General features: G+C 53.7%; 1 protein-coding gene across 3 annotated transcripts in view; it reads left to right on the plus strand.

Moving 5' to 3' along the window:
* The first annotated feature begins 3,325 nt into the window (after positions 1-3,325).
* The window catches only part of slc41a3 (solute carrier family 41 member 3), a 188,297-nt gene continuing 174,511 nt past the window's right edge, over positions 3,326-17,111 (plus strand). Inside the window, exons 1-3 of one of the 3 annotated variants that reach the window (XM_087994055.1) lie at positions 3,326-3,664; positions 4,037-4,141; positions 4,999-5,284. In XM_087994055.1, the coding sequence (XP_087850181.1) occupies positions 5,006-5,284 (279 nt within the window). In that variant the 5' untranslated portion in view covers positions 3,326-3,664; positions 4,037-4,141; positions 4,999-5,005. Of the gene's footprint in view, positions 3,665-4,036; positions 4,142-4,998; positions 5,285-8,186; positions 8,397-17,111 lie in introns of those variants that run through there. The other 2 variants (XM_087994054.1, XM_087994056.1) reach the window with 2 other exon arrangements.

A 17,111-nucleotide genomic window follows, 5' to 3' on the forward strand; every position in this document is an offset into this window, starting at 1 on the left:
GGGTTTTTGGAGCTGCATTGTTGCAGGATTGGTGTGGGTTTGTGGAGCTGCATTGCGGCAGGATTGCTATGGGTTTGTGGAGCTGCATTGTTGCAGGATTGCTGTGGGTTTGTGGAGGTGCATTGTTGCAGGATTGCTGTGGGTTTGTGGAGCTGCATTGTTGCAGGATTGCTATGGGTGTGTGGAGGTGCATTGTTGCAGGATTGCTGTGGGTTTGTGGAGCTGCATTGTTGCAGGATTGCTGTGGGTTTGTGGCGGTGCATTGTTGCAGGATTGGTGTGGGTTTGTGCAGTTGCATTGTTGCGGGTTTTCTGTGGGTGAGTGGAGGTGCATTGTTGCAGGATTGCTGTGGGTTTGAGGCGGTGCATTGTTGTAGGATTGCTGTGGGTTTGTGCAGTTGCATTGTTGCGGGATTTCTGTGGGTGTGTGGAGGTGCATTGTTGCGGGATTGCTGTGGGCATGTGGAGCTGCATTGTTGCAGGATTGCTGTGGGTTTTTGGAGCTGCATTGTTGCAGGATTGGTGTGGATGTGTGTGGAGCTGCATTGTTGAGGGATTGCTGGGTTTGTGGAGCTGCATTGCGGCAGGATTGGTGTGGGTTTGTGGAGCTGCATTGTTGCAGGATTGCTGTGGGTTTGTGGAGGTGCATTGTTGCAGGATTGCTGTGGGTTTGTGGAGCTGCATTGTTGCAGGATTGCTATGGGTGTGTGGAGGTGCATTGTTGCAGGATTGCTGTGGGTTTGTGGAGCTGCATTGTTGCAGGATTGCTGTGGGTTTGTGGCGGTGCATTGTTGCAGGATTGCTGTGGGTTTGTGCAGTTGCATTGTTGCGGGTTTTCTGTGGGTGAGTGGAGGTGCATTGTTGCAGGATTGCTGTGGGTTTGAGGCGGTGCATTGTTGTAGGATTGCTGTGGGTTTGTGCAGTTGCATTGTTGCGGGATTTCTGTGGGTGTGTGGAGGTGCATTGTTGCGGGATTGCTGTGGGCATGTGGAGCTGCATTGTTGCAGGATTGTTGTGGGTTTTTGGAGCTGCATTGTTGCAGGATTGGTGTGGATGTGTGTGGAGCTGCATTGTTGAGGGATTGCTGGGTTTGTGGAGCTGCATTGTTGCGGGATTGCTGTGTGTTTTTGGCGGTGCATTGTTGCAGGATTGGTGTGGGTTTGTGCAGTTGCATTGTTGCGGGTTTTCTGTGGGTGAGTGGAGGTGCATTGTTGCAGGATTGCTGTGGGTTTGAGGCGGTGCATTGTTGTAGGATTGCTGTGGGTTTGTGCAGTTGCATTGTTGCGGGATTTCTGTGGGTGTGTGGAGGTGCATTGTTGCAGGATTGCTGTGGGTCTTTGGAGCTGCATTGTTGCAGGATTGGTGTGGGTTTGTGGAACTGCATTGTTGTGAGATTGCTGTAGTTTTGTGGAGCTGCATTGTTGCAGGATTGCTGTGGGTTTGTGCAGTTGCATTGTTGCAGGACTGCTGTGGGTTCGTGCAGTTGCATTGTTGCGGGATTGCTGTGGGTGTGTGGAGGTGCATTGTTGCGGGATTGCTGTGGGTGTGTGGAGGTGCATTTTTGCAGGATTGCTGTGGGTTTGTGCAGTTGCATTTTTGCAGGATTGCTGTGGGTTTGTGGCGGTGCATTGTTGCGGGATTACTGTGGGTTTGTGGAGCTGCATTGCTGCAGGATTGGTGTCGGTTTGTGAAGGTGCGTTGCTGCTGGATTACTGTGGGTTTGTGGAGCTGCATTGCAGCAGGATTGCTGTGGGTTTGTGGAGGTGCATTGCTGCGGGATTGCTGTGGGTTTGTGGCGGTGCATTGCTGCAGGATTGCTGTGAGTTTTTGGAGGTGCATTGTTGCGGGATTGCTGTGAGCTTGTGGAGGTGCATTGTTGCAGGATTGCTGTGGGTTTGTGGAGGTGCATTGCTGCAGGATTGCTGTGGGTTTCTGGAGGTGCATTGCTGCAGGATTGGTGTGGGTTTGTGGAGTTGCATTGTTGCAGGATTGCTAGGGAGTTGTGGGTTTGCAGTGTTGCAGGATTGGTGTGGGTTTGTGGAGGTGCATTGCTGCAGGATTACTGTGGGTTTCTGGAACTTCATTGTTGCAGGATTGCTAGGGATTTGTGGAGCTGCATTGTTGCGGGATTGCTGTGGATTTGTGGAGCTGCATTGTTTCGGGATTGCTGTGGGTTTCTGGAACTTCATTGTTGCAGGATTGCTGTGGGTTTGTGCAGCTGCATTGTTGCTGGATTGCTGTGGGTTTGTGGAGCTGCATTGTTGCTGGATTGCTGTGGGTTTGTGGAGGTGCAGTGTTGCAGGATTGTTGTGGGGTGTGGATGTGCATTGTTGCAGGATTGCTGTGGGTTTGTGCAGCTGCATTGTTGCAGGATTGCTGTGGGTTTGTGCAGCTGCATTGTTGCAGGATTGCTGTGGGTTTGTGCAGCTGCATTGTTGCAGGATTGCTTTGGGTTTGTGCAGCTGCATTGTTGCAGGATTGCTGTAGGTTTGTGGATGTGCATTGTTGCAGGATTGCTGTGGGTTTGTGCAGCTGCATTGTTGCAGGATTGCTGTGGGTTTGTGGATGTGCATTGTTGCAGGATTGCTGTGGGTTTGTGGAGCTGCATTGTTGCAGGATTGCTGTGGGTTTGTGCAGCTGCATTGTTGCAGGATTGCTGTGGGTTTGTGCAGCTGCATTGTTGCAGGATTGCTTTGGGTTTGTGGAGCTGCATTGTTGCAGGATTGCTGTGGGTTTGTGCAGTTGCATTGTTGCAGGATTGCTGTGGGTTTGTGGAGCTGCATTGTTGCAGGATTGCTGTGGGTTTGTGCAGCTGCATTGTTGCAGGATTGCTTTGGGTTTGTGCAGCTGCATTGTTGCAGGATTGCTGTAGGTTTGTGGATGTGCATTGTTGCAGGATTGCTGTGGGTTTGTGCAGCTGCATTGTTGCAGGATTGCTGTGGGTTTGTGGATGTGCATTGTTGCAGGATTGCTGTGGGTTTGTGGAGCTGCATTGTTGCAGGATTGCTGTGGGTTTGTGCAGCTGCATTGTTGCAGGATTGCTGTGGGTTTGTGCAGCTGCATTGTTGCAGGATTGCTTTGGGTTTGTGGAGCTGCATTGTTGCAGGATTGCTGTGGGTTTGTGCAGTTGCATTGTTGCAGGATTGCTGTAGGTTTGTGGAGCTGCATTGTTGCAGGATTGCTGTGGGTTTGTGGAGCTGCATTGTTGCTGGGATGATGAGATTGAAGAGCAGGAGGCGGAAGGGGCGGGTGCTGTCCCGGAACTTGCTGCCAGAGAAAGTTTTCTCGAAGTTTGGAAAAAGTTTTCTCAGAGAGTCCGGAGTTTAATAGACCCCCCCTCCCTGACCCCGTGTTTGATTTTCTGTTGTTATTGGTCCCCTGCCCGTTCCTGAACTTGTTCCGAAGCCCCACACGGCGAGCTGTTCGACTGGGAGAGGCATCGCAGATTGCTGCTGGAATGCGAGCCCCAGGATCGGGATCTGGGCAGAGACTCCCTCCCATCCTGTAAAACCCAGGGAACTGAGGCTAATTCACACCCCCACCCCTCCCGGGTGTGTGCAGGGTGGGGATCCTGCTTCCCCACCCCCCCACCCCACCCAACAACAAAGTGCAATGGGATCATTCAGAATGTGAAAGGAATGTCCCTGAGAGCATCTGCACCGGGGGTGAGTTAAACTCCTTTGAGGACTTGCATTTCCCTAGCGCCTACTGGGAGGTCTGGAGACACCCCAGAGTACTCTGTGCCCAGTTTTCTGAAAGGTAGCATGTTCCAGTGAAGGAAACGCAGCCTGTAAAGGATCAAGTAATCCCGGGGTACAGGGTTCCAGATGAGTGATGCATATTGACTCAGCTTTCCCTCTTTAACATTGATGCCTGGGGAATCCCTCTGCAGTGTCCTGAGGCCAATTGGTGTCCCTTCGGTGGATGGGGTTCATCCCCATCTGGACCAGGATTTACCTTCCACCCCCTCACTGCTTCTGAAATCAGGGTCCTGTTTGGAAGGTGCTGTCTGAGGATCTTCTTAAATTCATTCTCAGGGTCCAGGCCCAGCATTGATCACCCATCCCTAATTGCCCCCCCGTGGGCAGTTAAGAGTCAACCCCGTTGCTGTGGGTCTGGAGTCACGTGTAGGCCCCGACCAGGTAAGGATGGCTGTTTCCTGGGGTTTTCCTGACAAATCGATGGTAGTGTTGTGGTCACTGTTACTGAGAGCGGCTTTCTGTTCCAGCCGTAGAAACTGAATTTCCGTAGCACCGGTCACTGTGCTGGGGTTTGAGCTGCCTTCCAAGAGTGTTGGCTGGGAATACTGGTGCAATATTCCCTCACCATCGTCCTCACCCAGCCAGTGGAGAGGGTGTGGAATGCACTGTCTGCAAACGGGAGGCAGATTCAGCAGGACCATTGGGTGGGTTTTGGGATCATAGGAAACAGGAACAGGAGGGCGCCATTCGGCCCCTCCAGCCTGCTGTGCCATTCGACAGGCTCATGGTTGATCCAACATTCCTGCCCTTTCTCATGAATCCCCAACTTGCTGCTAAAGGGATGAAATTATTCCCCTCACCCAGTCCCTGTGGGAGTGAGCTCCCCCCACACTGACCCCCTCTCCCACCAGCTCTCTGGGGTTTGGTCAGGTTCCCCTTCGGGGTGAGGCGAGACTGTCTGGGTGGTCATGGTAAAGGAGACCGTGTCCGAACATGATGCTTTTTAATGAATCCTGCCCTCTGCCTGCTCTTGAACAGCACACAGCATGGCCATTCGCCCCTCCCTCCCCATGCTGGCTGCCTGCTAGAAGTGATCTAATTACCTCCACTCCGTGTAGGTTATGACAAGCCAGTCGTACAATCGAAAACAGCTCTCTGAGCATCTCTCGGACAATCCGCACTTTTCGATCTTGTGCCTTAAATCGTAGAACATTAAAGCGCAGTGCAGGCCCTTCGGCCCACAACGTTGCGCCGACCTTACTCGCTTCTGGTTTCTATTCCCTCGTTCCCTGTTCAAGGTCAAGGATGGATGAAGGGAAGGTACGCAGAAGGAGAATTGAGCAAGGGCTGAGTGATGGAGGACGTGCCGAGCAGAGGCAGCGAGGGAGGGGAGAGGACAACGCGGAGGATGAGAAGCCCACACCCATGGCAGCAGCACCAGCTGAGGATCGGCCGAGGGAGAAGGTGGCACTGGTGGAACTGAAGGCAGAATCGGGTTTGGATATCTGTGCTCAGGTGGTAGTGCCCTTCCTGCTTGCTGGGCAAGGCATGGTGCTGGCTGGCTTCGTGCTCAATATTGTTCAGGTCAGTGGCTCTCGGGGTAATTGTCTTCACCCCTTCCAGGGTCGTTCCAACAAACACCCAGAGAGTGGAGGGAGGGCAGGAGGAGGGGGCAGGGATCATTCAGGTGAGGTGGAGAGTGGGGAAATAGGATGTAGGTAGGAGAGGGGCAAGAAGTGGTACATCAAGGAGACGAGGGGGCCAGAGGGTGGAAGGGAACAGCGAAGGGGAGAGAAAGATAGAGCTAAAACACGACCAACCTCTCCCCGTGACAGGGAGGCTAGATATCCCCCTCCCTCGATGTCCCGCCCCCTCCCTCGATATTCCACTCGCTCACTCAATGTCCCACTCTCTCCCTCGATATCCCTCTCCTTCCCTTGATATTCCACTCGCTCCTTCGATGTTCCACCTCCTCCCTCAATATTCCACTCCCTTCCTCGATATCCCCCTCCCTCAATGCCCCTCTCCCTCCCTCAATGTCCCACTCCCTCCCTGGAAATCTCTCAATAACCCTCTCCCTCCCTCAAAATCCCACTCGCTCCCTCGACATCCCTCACACTCCCACAATATCCATCTCCCTCCCTCAATATCCCATTCCCTCCTGTGAAATTCCTTGATATCCCTCTCCCTCCGTCTATCCTTCTCCCTTCCTCGAAATACCTCTTCCTCCCTCGAAATCCTTCTCCCTCCCTTGATATCCCTCTCCATCACTCAACATTCCTCTCCCTCCCTTGATGTCCCTCTCCCTCCCTCGATATCCCTCTCCCTTCCTCAAAATCCCTCTCCTTCCCTTGATAATCCTCTCCATCTCTCAATATCTCTCTCCCTCCCTCGATATGCCTCTCCCTCCATTGATATCCCTCAATGTTCCTCTCTCTCCCTCAAGATCCCTCTCCATCCCTCGAAATCCCTTTCCCTCCCTCGATATCCCTCTCCCTCCCTTGATATATCTCTCTCTTCCTCAATGTCCCTCTCCCTCCCTCAATGTCCCTCGCCCTTCCTCGATGTCGCCTCGGAGTCAGAGACACCCCACCTCCTTGGATTTCCACTGTCCTCTTGGTTACCCAGCTCCCCCCCTCCCAGGTTTCTTTGAACCCTCCACTCCTCAGTTTCCCCCCAGTTACCCCCACCTGTCAGTTTACTTCAGGGTGGGCAGGTGTGGGGTGGAGGGAGGTGGGATTGGGAAGGGGAGGAGAGGAGAGAAGAGAACGGGGGGGAAGGAGTGGTGTTCGGACAGGTGGTGGAGGAGGGGAGGAGAGGGGTAAGGGAAGGGGAAGGGGGGAGTGTGAGAGTGGGAGGGGAGAAGAGGATTAGGAGGGAAGGAGAGGAGTGGGGGAGAAGGGAGGGGGTTGGAGGGGAGGAGAGGGTGAGGGATGGGGAGGGTGGGGGAGAGGAGGAGAGGGGGGAGGATGGAAGGAGAGGGGTGAGGGAGGGGGAGGGAGGAGGATTGTTGGGGGGAGAGGGTGAGGAGAGATTGGGGGAAGGGATGAATGTCATAAGGAGAGGGGTGGGTGAAGGGGGTAGGGGTGGAGAGGATGGGAGGAGAGGGGTGAGGGAGGGGGAGGGAGGAGGATTGTTGGGGGGAGAGGGTGAAGAGAGATTGGGGGAAGGGATGAATGTCATAAGGAGAGGGGTGGGTGAGGGGGGTAGGGGTGGAGAGGATGGGAGGAGAGGGGTGAGGGAGGGGGAGGGAGGAGGATTGTTGGGGGGAGAGGGTGAGGAGAGATTGGGGGAAGGGATGAATGTCATAAGGAGAGGGGTGGGTGAAGGGGTGGGGAGGATGGGAGGAGAGGGGTGAGGGAGGGGATTGAGTGAGTGGAGGGGGGAGGATGGGTGGGGGAGAGGAGGATGGGAGGAGAGGGGTGAGGGAGGGTGAGAGGGAGAGAGTGAGTGGGGAATGGGAGGAGAGGGGGAGGGTGGAGTGTTGGGGGGAGAAGGGGGTGGGGGAGGGGAGGGAAAGGGGATGTGGGGGAGGGGAGGGAAAGGGGATGTGGGGGAGGGGAGGAGCAGGCTGCGAGTGCTACCGGGCCGGGCCGGACAGGGCAGGTGCTGTCTCCGTCATGAGGTGGCAGTATTTTGGGAAGGAGCTGAAAAAATCCCAGGGAGAGAGAGAGAGTGTGGCTCAGTCAAACGGAGAGAGGGAGGGAGCAGGATCCAGTCGGACAGGGACCCTGACAGGGAGACAGATTTATTCACCACCGTCACCCCCACCTCTCCCCCCCCCCCCCCCCCCCCACAGCCCGGCTCCTGGACGATGTGACTCATCATTCCTGACGGATTCCCCCAGCGACATTCCGGGATGGATCGGGCAGACTCCGGCTCCACGCTCCCTCCGGACACTCGGACCGGCACAAACTGACCCCTCCCCACCCTGTCGCACCCCACTCCCCCACCCCTTGTCGGAGTGACCCCGGATCCCCCTCCCTCCCTCCCGGAGCGGAGACCCCTGTGTCTGACCCCTCACCCCCGGAACCCCGCACCCACCCCCTGGGGGGGTAGAGAGGGTGTAGAGAGCCTCATCCCCCTCACCCACACCACCCCCCTCACACACCCTCCCCCCCCCCCCAACCCCGGCGAGGGGGTAGTGTTTGGGTTGGACGGCCCGCCCTGTGTTGGTGGGTGAGTGATGGGCGGTGGGTGTTGGCGGTGAGGGGGCGAGCGAGGGGTGAGGGGGCGAGCGAGGGGTGAGGGGTGAGGGGGCGAGCGAGGGGTGAGGGGTGAGGGGGCGAGCGAGGGGTGAGGGGGCGAGCGAGGGGTGAGGGGGCGACCGGGGGGGTGAGGGGGTGACCGGGGGGTGAGGGGGTGACCGGGGGGGTGAGGGGGCGAGCGAGGGGTGAGGGGGCGAGCGAGGGGTGAGGGGGCGAGCGAGGGGTGAGGGGGCGACCGGGGGGGTGAGGGGGTGACCGGGGGGTGAGGGGGTGACCGGGGGAGGGGTGTGGCGATGGTGGTGACCCGGGTGGAGCTGGAGTTCTGGAGTGTGGGGAACAAGCTGCGGCGTTTCCGGTGCCGCCTGGCGCGGTATCCCCGCGGCGTGTGGCCCGAGTCCGGGAGCTCCATCGCTGCCCAGGCCATACTCCCCTTCCTGGTGTCAGGCCTCGGCCTAGTCGCTGCAGGAATCGTCATGGATACGGTCCAGGTGAGAGCTCCCCCCCCCCCCCACACACCCACCCACACACACACACACACACCCTCACACACCCCCTCACACACACACACACACACCCTCACACACCCCCTCACACACACACACACACACACACACCCTCACACACCCCCTCACACACACACACACCCACCCACCCACACACCCCCTCACACACACACACACACCCACACCCCCTCACACACACACCCTCATACACACACACCCAGACCCACACACCCTCATACACACACACACACCCTCCCCCACCCACACCCTTACACACACACATTCCCCCACCCACACCCCCACAAACACCCCCAGCCACACCCACACCCCCCCACACACACAGCCCCACAAACACCCCCACCCACACACCCCCACAAACACCCCCACCCACCCACCCACACACACACCCCCCCACCCACCCACACACACCCCCCCACAAACACTCCCACCACACTCGCCACCCACACACACCCCCATAAACACCCCCACCCACCCAAACCCACACATCCCTACAAACACCCCCACCCACCCAAACCCACACACCCCCACCCACCCAAACCCACACACCCCCACAAACACCTCCATCCACCCAGACCCACACATACTACCACAAACACCCCCACCCACCCACACACACCCCCACAAACACCCCCAACACACTCCCCACCCTCACACACCCCCACAAGCACCCCCGCCCATCCAAACCCACACCCACCCCACAAACACCCCACCACTCCCCCCCACCCACACCCCCACACACACCCACGCTCCACCCATACTCCCTCCACAAATGCCCCCACCCCTCACACAATCCCCACATCCATATCCCACGTACACACCCCACGAACCACCCCACAGCCCACCTCCACACCCCCACAGCCCATCCCCTCACACCCCCCACAACCCATCTTGCACCCCCCACAGCCCACCCTCACAATCCCCCACACCCCACAGTGGGGGTCAAGGTGGGGAGTGTGTGCTGGAGTTGTTGGAAAGTGCTGTGTAGAGAATATGTGTTGGAGGGTGGGATTTTGAAGTTATGGTAAAGGGGTGGGGGGGGTTGGTGTCGGGGGTGGAGGGGCTCAAGGGGCCGAGTGGCCGCGATCGTGGGACGTGCTCCTTTTTGTGCTCTCGTACAGGTTCCCTCAATGGGGACTTGCATTGACGTAGCGCCTTCCACACGAAGACCCTCCAAACCCCACCCCTTCCCCCCAGCAAACCCCCCCCTCCAGGATGTCCCTGTGCATCCACTGGAGGACATTAGACAAGGGGGTTGGTCTACCTAGATGGTGTAGGAAACGCACAGCAAGATCCCATCAACACTGCAGTGAGGAATGCAAAGCAGGAGGGAGTGAGCCTAGAGTGAGGTTGGGGGTTTGGGTGGGTGGGTGAGTGTGTGTGAGAGGGTGTGTGTGTCGGTGTGTATGTGAGAGGGTGTATGTGGGTGCCTGTGTGTGTGCTTGTGTGTGTGAGGTTGTGTGTGTGTGAGAGGGTGTATGTGGGTGGGTGTGTGTGTGTGTGTGTGAGAGGGTGTATGTGGGTGGGTGTGTGTGTGTGTGTGTGTGTGTGTGTGAGGGTGTATGTGGGTGTGTGTGGTGGGGGAATGGGTGTGTGTGTGTGTGAGAGAGGGTGTGTGTGTGTGGTGGGGGAATGGGTGTGTGTGTGTGTGTGTGTGAGAGGGTGTGTGTGTCTGTGTGAGTGTGTGTGTGTGAGAGGGTGTGTGTGTGCATGTCTGTGAGAGGGTGTGTGTGTGTGTTTGTATGAGGGTGTGTGTGAGAGAGTGTTTGTGTGTGTCTGTGTGAGGGCGTGTGTGTGTGTGTGAGAGAGGGTGTGTGTGGTGGGGGGAATGGATGTGTGTGTGTCTGTGTGAGGGTGTGCGTGTGTGGGGGGGTGAATGGGTGTGTGTGTGTCTGTGTGAGGGTGTGTGTGTGTGAGAGAGGGTGTGTGTGGTGGGGGGAATGGATGTGTGTGTGTGTCTGTGTGAGAGAGGGTGTGTGTGTGTGGTGGGGGGAATGGATGTGTGTGTGTCTGTGTGAGGGTGTGCGTGTGTGGGGGGGGTGAATGGGTGTGTGTGTCTGTGTGTGAGGGTGTGTGTGGTGGGGGAAATGGATGTGTGTGTGTCTGTGTGAGGGTGTGCGTGTGTGGGGGGGGTGAATGGGTGTGTGTGTGTCTGTGTGAGGGTGTGTGTGTGTGAGAGAGGGTGTGTGTGGTGGGGGGAATGGATGTGTGTGTGTGTCTGTGTGAGAGAGGGTGTGTGTGTGTGGTGGGGGGAATGGATGTGTGTGTGTCTGTGTGAGGGTGTGCGTGTGTGGGGGGGGTGAATGGGTGTGTGTGTCTGTGTGTGAGGGTGTGTGTGGTGGGGGAATGGATGTGTGTGTGTCTGTGTGAGTGTGTGTGTGTGGGGGGGTGAATGGGTGTGTGTGCCTGTGTGTGAGGGTGTATGTGTGTGAGGGTATGTATGTGTGTGGAGGGAGGGTGAATGGGTGTGTGTGGGTGGGTGTGTGAGGGTGTCTATGTGTGTAAGGGTGTGTGTGTGGTGGGGGGAATGGGTGTATGTGTGTGAGGGTATGTGTGTGTGTGGTGGGGGGAATGGGTGTATGTGTGTGAGGGTATGTATGTGTGTGGGGGGGGTGAATGGGTGTGTGTGTGTGGGTGTGTGTCTGTGTGTGTGGTGGTGGGGCAGGGGCTGTGTGGGTGAGCGGGTATTAGCAGGGGGATAGCCAGGTCTTCCCCCCCCCAGGGACCTGGGAAACAGCAAAATGGAGGGCCTAGGTGTCAAGGGAAGGGGGTAGGAGGGTGAGACGAGGAGGGTCCGAGAGACAGGGGGAGTGGAGGATGGTGTCATGGGGGTGGGGGGGGGTGGGGTTGTTGCTGAGGAATGAAACTAAGAGATAAAGCGAGTGTGAGTGAGCGTGTGCCCAGGGCAGCTGGACTGTCCTCTGGAAGTGAGAGGCAGAAAAATAAAAACGAAACATTGAGAGAAAAATGAAATAAAATGGGTGGGTGCGCCAAGCCTGAAGCAGAGGGAGTGGCTGTGAGACCCTCTCACTGCTCCAATCCCCTTACCCTATTCCCAACGCCTGCTGCTTCGATATTCCCCACTTCACAATGTCCCTTTAGACCATAAGACCATAAGACATAGGAGTGGAAGTAAGGCCATTCGGCCCATCGAGTCCACTCCGCCATTCAATCATGGCTGATGCGCATTTCAGCTCCACTTACCAGCGTTCTCCCCGTAGCCCTTAATTCCTCTAGACAACAAGAATCTATCAATCTTGGCCTTGAAGACATTTAGCGTCCCGGCTTCCACTGCACTCCGTGGCAATGAATTCCACAGGCCCACCACTCTCTGGCTGAAGAAATGTCTCCGCATTTCTGTTCTGAAATGACCCCCTCTAATTCTAAGGCTGTGTCCACGGGTCCTAGTCTCCTCGTTTAACGGAAACAATACCTTTAAAAGGTATTTGCTGTAAATTGGGTTTTCCACAGACTTCCTCTTGGCTATGCCTTATGCTGAGGATGCTAGGAATCTCAAACAATAACAGGAATTGCTGGAAAAGCTCAGCAAGTCTGGCAGCATCTGGGGAGAGAAATCAGAGTTAACGTTTTGGGTCTAGTTCTTCAGAACAGGTCTCAAAACATCAACTCATTTTGGGAAAGCAAATCTTAGCAGGACGTATACACTTAATGGTAAGGTCCTCGGGAGTGTTGCTGAACAAAGAGACCTTGGAGTGCAGGTTCATAGCTCCTTGAAAGTGGAGTCGCAGGTAGATAGGATAGTGAAGAAGGCGTTTGGTATGCTTTCCTTTATTGGTCAGAGTATTGAGTACAGGAGTTAGGAGGTCATGTTGTGGCTGTACAGGACATTGGGTTAGGCCACTGTTGGAATATTGTGTGCAATTCTGGTCTCCTTCCTATCGGAAAGATGTTGTGAAACTTGAAAGGGTTCAGAAAAGATTTACAAGGTTGTTGCCAGGGTTAGAGGATCTGAGCTACAGGGAGGGGCTGAACAGGCTGGGGCTGATTTCCCTGGAGCGTCGGAGGCTGAGGGGTGACCTTATAGAGGTTTACAAAATTATGAGGGGCATGGATAGGATAAATAGACAAAGTATTTTCCCTGGGGTCGGGGAGTCCAGAACTAGAGGGCATAGGTTTAGGGTGAGAGGGGAAAGATATAAAAGAGACCTAAGGGGCAACGTTTTCACACAGAGGGTGGTACGTGTATGGAATGAGCTGCCAGAGGATGTGATGGAGGCTGGTACAATTGCAGCATTTAAGAGGCATTTGGATGGGTATATGAATAGGAAGGGTTTGGAGGGATATGGGCCGGGTGCTGGTAGGTGGGACCAGATTGTGTTGGGATATCTGGTCAGCATGGACGGGTTGGACCGAAGGGTCTGTTTCCGTGCTGTACATCTCTCTGACTCTAAATGGAGGCTCTGGTCAAGAAAAAGAAGAAAGTGTTTGTCAGGTACAGACAGCAGGAATTGACTCTATGACTCGTTCTGTATTTCTCCAGCACTTTTTGGTTTTATTTAGGTTGATGATTAGCCCATTTTCAACAGAATTAACCAAACTGACCCCCAAATAGCGTTAGAGATAATGTAAAGAGAAAATAAGTTGTTGTAACTGTTCTGCTGGCTTATGGACGGGTTGGGATGATCGAATATTGTAGTCATGTGACCAGTTCAATCTCAAAACACCAAATAGAGGTGACAGTCTCTCTGCGTAGGAATTGCAACTCTTCATCCCAGTTAGATATGTTGCATTTTCCATTTGTTAGCTGGAAGTTTATTTCTATTTAAAGCATGTTACACCATAGTGGGAGCATGGAAAGTACTCAGCAAAGCTGATAGGATTAGAAGAGGTTTCTATTGTGGCTCTTGTCAGCTGACAATTAGCGATAAAGCTTTTGAAAAGGCTGTGCTGTTTAATCTCTCCCTCCCTCTGCCTCATTCTTTCTCCCTCTCTCTGTGGCTGTATCTGTCTCCCCTGTTTACTGCCCCCTCTCTCACTCTGTCTGTATCCCTGCTCTCAGTCCTGAGGCAGGGCTATACCTGAAACGTTGCCTTCTCCACCTCCTGATGCTGCGTTCTTCCAGCCTTCTGCTTGTCAATTATAGAGTCCCTACCGTGTGGAAACAGGCCCTTCGGCTCAACAAGTCCACACTGACCCTCCGAAGAGTAACCCACCCAGACCATTCCCTTACCCTATATTTACCTCTGACTAATGCACCTAACCTACACATCCCTGAACACTACGGGCAATTTAGCACGGCCAATTCACCTGACCTGCACATCTTTGGACTGTGGGAGGAAACCGGAGCACCCGGAGGAAACCCACACAGACATGGGGAGAACGTGCAAACTCCACACAGATTATTGTCCCGAGGGTGGAATCGAACCCGGATCCCTGGCGCTGTGAGGCAGCAGTGCTAACCACTGAGCCACCATGCCACTCATCAGGTGGGCTGGAGGCTAGGGGTGAAACTGGTGTCCTCTTTGATCCTTTGGGACCAAGAACTTTACAAACTAACGGCAAAAGTGGAAAATAACAACATTTAACGAGGCAGCTCATCCCCACCTTCTCAAGGGCAACTAGGGATAGACAATAAATGCTGACAATAAATCCTACAAGTGAATAAAAAAGACCAAAACGCTGAACGTTTATTCTGCTAAATTCCCATCCCATGGTGGCTGAGGCCTAGCTCATTAGGCCTTTGAGTTAATTGGCCAATGTTTGAGGCTGAGCGTTTTTCTATTGCTGCCTGGGGTCTGGGGTATCTGGCTGGACCAGCATCTGTTGTCCAGGCTGAGGACATCACTGTTTAAGCCAGCATTTTTATTCTTGTATCGTTCGTGAGGTGTGGATGTCACTGGCCAGGGCAGTTAAGAGTCTAGGAGAAAGTGAGGACTGCAGATGCTGGAGGTCAGAGTCAAGGAGTGTGGTGCTGGAAAAGCACAGAAGGTCAGGCAGCATCCGAGGAGCAGGAAAATCCACTTCTCAGGCATGAGTTCTGCATCAGGAATCCTGATGAAGGGCTCCTGCCCAAAATGTCGACTCTCCTGCTCCTCGGATGCTGTGCTTTTCCAGCACCACACTCCAGTTAAGAATCAACCACATTGCCGTGGGTCAGGAGTCACATGTAGGCCAGACAGGGGAAGGATGGCAGATTCCTTCCCTGAAGGAAGTCTGTCAGTCTCCTGGTGGGGGAGAGACTTGGAAACCAATGATCCCCAGTCACTTATCACCTATTCTGGAAGTGGCTAGTGAGATTGAGTTTGGTCTTGGTTTGGGTCTTAAGTCTAGGGTGTAGGTGTACTCGCTGAGCTGTAGGTTTGATATCCAGACGTTTCATTACCTGGCTAGGTAACATCATCAGTGACGACCTCCAAGTGAAGCGAAGCTGTTGTCTCCTGCTTTCTATTTATATCTTTCTCCTGGATGGGGTTCCTGGGGTTTGTGGTGATGTCTAGATACCATCTATCAACCCCTCAGAGAACGAACAGGAAATGACATCACCACAAACCCCAGGAACCCCATCCAGGAGAAAGATATAAATAGAAAGCAGGAGACAACAGCTTCGCTTCACTTTGAGGTCGCCACTGATGATGTTCCCGAGCCAGGTAATGAAACGTCTGGATATCAAACCTACAGCTCAGTGAGCAAACCTACACCCTAAACCTCAACCTGAGCTACAAACCTTCACAAACCTTTCCAAAAGTCCTTAAATTTGGGAAGGATTCCTTCTGATCAGAAGCTAGTGAATGTAACCCCTTTCTTGGAAGAGGGAGTGAGACAGAGAGCTGGAAGCTACAGCCCACTTAGCTGTACCACCCGCTGTAGGGTTGCTATTAGAAGCTATGCAGTAATGTCACCACTGTCCCAGAGGACTATGGGGGTGCTTTAACTCAGGAGATCATCAGGCCTCTGATCAGGGGACGGGTTGAGAAGCGGAGACCTTCATAGTAACCTCAGCTGGTGTAGGGAATGAACCCACAGTGTTGGTGTCACTGAGTCCAACCACATGAACTAACTGACTCCAAAGGTTAGAGTAATCACGTAGAGTTTAAATTGAATGGAATGGAATTTATTGTCCCGTGTCCCGAGGCACAGTGAAAAGCTTTGTCTTGTGAGCAATCCAGGCAGATCACAGAGTTAAACAGCATAGATAGTAAATAATAGGTAAACAGCGGCAAAAACAAAAACACAGGTACAGGCGAATGTTAAGAGTTTGAGAGTCCATTCAGTACTCTAACAACAGTAGGGTAGACACTGTTGTGAAACCGGCTGGTGAGTGTGTTCAGGCTTCTGTACCTTCTCCCCGATGGTAGAGGTTGGAGAAAAACATTGCCAGGGTGGGATGGATCTTTGAGAATGCTGGCGGCCTTTCCTCGACAGTGGGCCTGGTAGATGGATTCTATAGATGGGAGGTTGGCCTTTGTGATTGTCCGGGCCGAGTTTACCTCTCTCTGTAACTGTCCCCGATCTTGAATGGTACAGTTGCCATACTGGGTAGTGATACATCCAGACAGAATGCTCTAGATGGCGCCCCTATAAATGTTGGCGAGGGTATTCACCGTCATGGCAAACTTTCTCAGCTGCCTGAGGGAGAAGAGACATTGTTGGGCCTTTGTAACCAGTGCGTCCACATGAAGAGTCCAAGAAAGCTTGTTGTAGATGACCACTCCCAGGAGCTTGACACTCTCCACTCGTTCCCCCTCTGTGCTGTTAATGTGCAGGGGGGGGGGGCATGAGTAACATCCCACCGAAAGTCAATAATGAGTTCCTTGGTTTTGCCGGCATTGAGAGCTAGGTTGTTCTCAGTGCACCATTTTTCCAGGTCTTCCACCTCCCGTCTGTCGTCTGTTTCATCGCCATCTGAGATTGAACCGACTACGGTGGTGTCACCAGCGAACTTGTGAATGGTATTAGTCTGGTATTTGGCGACGCAGCCATGGGTATACAGCGAGTCAATATTGTTTTGTGAACAGGAAATCATGTTTAACCAATGCTGGGAATCAGTGGATGTACCATAATTAGATTTGCATTAGGCGTCTGAAAGGGTTGAATCTGGATGGTTGTCATATTTTCTGATGACTCAAAGATAGGTAGCAAAGTTGTAACGAGGAGAATCGGAGATAACAAAAAGTTACAGGTAGCTTCGGTGAATGCACAATGATTAGAAAATGGGCTATAATGTGGGAGAGTGTGAAACTGTCCCTTTTGGAAGGATGAATAATAAGAGAGCCTCTTATTGAGAGCTTGCAGAGGTGGTAAGACGCAGACGGATCGGGAAATGCAAGTGTGTGTATGCTGGTCCAGCAAGGAAACAAGACAACAAATAACATGCTGTCCTCTCCACCTGGGAGGAATTAAATACAGAATAGCTGAGGTAATGCTTCTGTTGTACAGGGCAGTGGGTAGGCTAGACCTGGATTACAGTGTACAGTAACAAAAACAGAAATAGCTGGAAAAGCTCAGCAGGTCTGGCAACATCTGTGGGAGAGAAATCAGAGTTCACGTTTCAGGTCCGGTGACCCATCAGTTCTGAGGTCTCTCTGATTTAACTCTGATTTCTCTCCCACAGATGCTGCCAGACCTGCTGAGTTTTTCCAGCAATTTCAGATTTTGATTTACAGCATCCACTGTCCTTTTTGGTTGTTATTTTGTACAGTGTTGGTCTCCTTAATTTAAGGA

This window comes from Chiloscyllium plagiosum, unplaced genomic scaffold (assembly GCF_037043375.1).
Source record: "Chiloscyllium plagiosum isolate Xiang-an unplaced genomic scaffold, Cpla_swu_hap1 HiC_scaffold_14, whole genome shotgun sequence".
In the NCBI taxonomy this organism is placed as follows: domain Eukaryota; kingdom Metazoa; phylum Chordata; class Chondrichthyes; order Orectolobiformes; family Hemiscylliidae; genus Chiloscyllium; species Chiloscyllium plagiosum.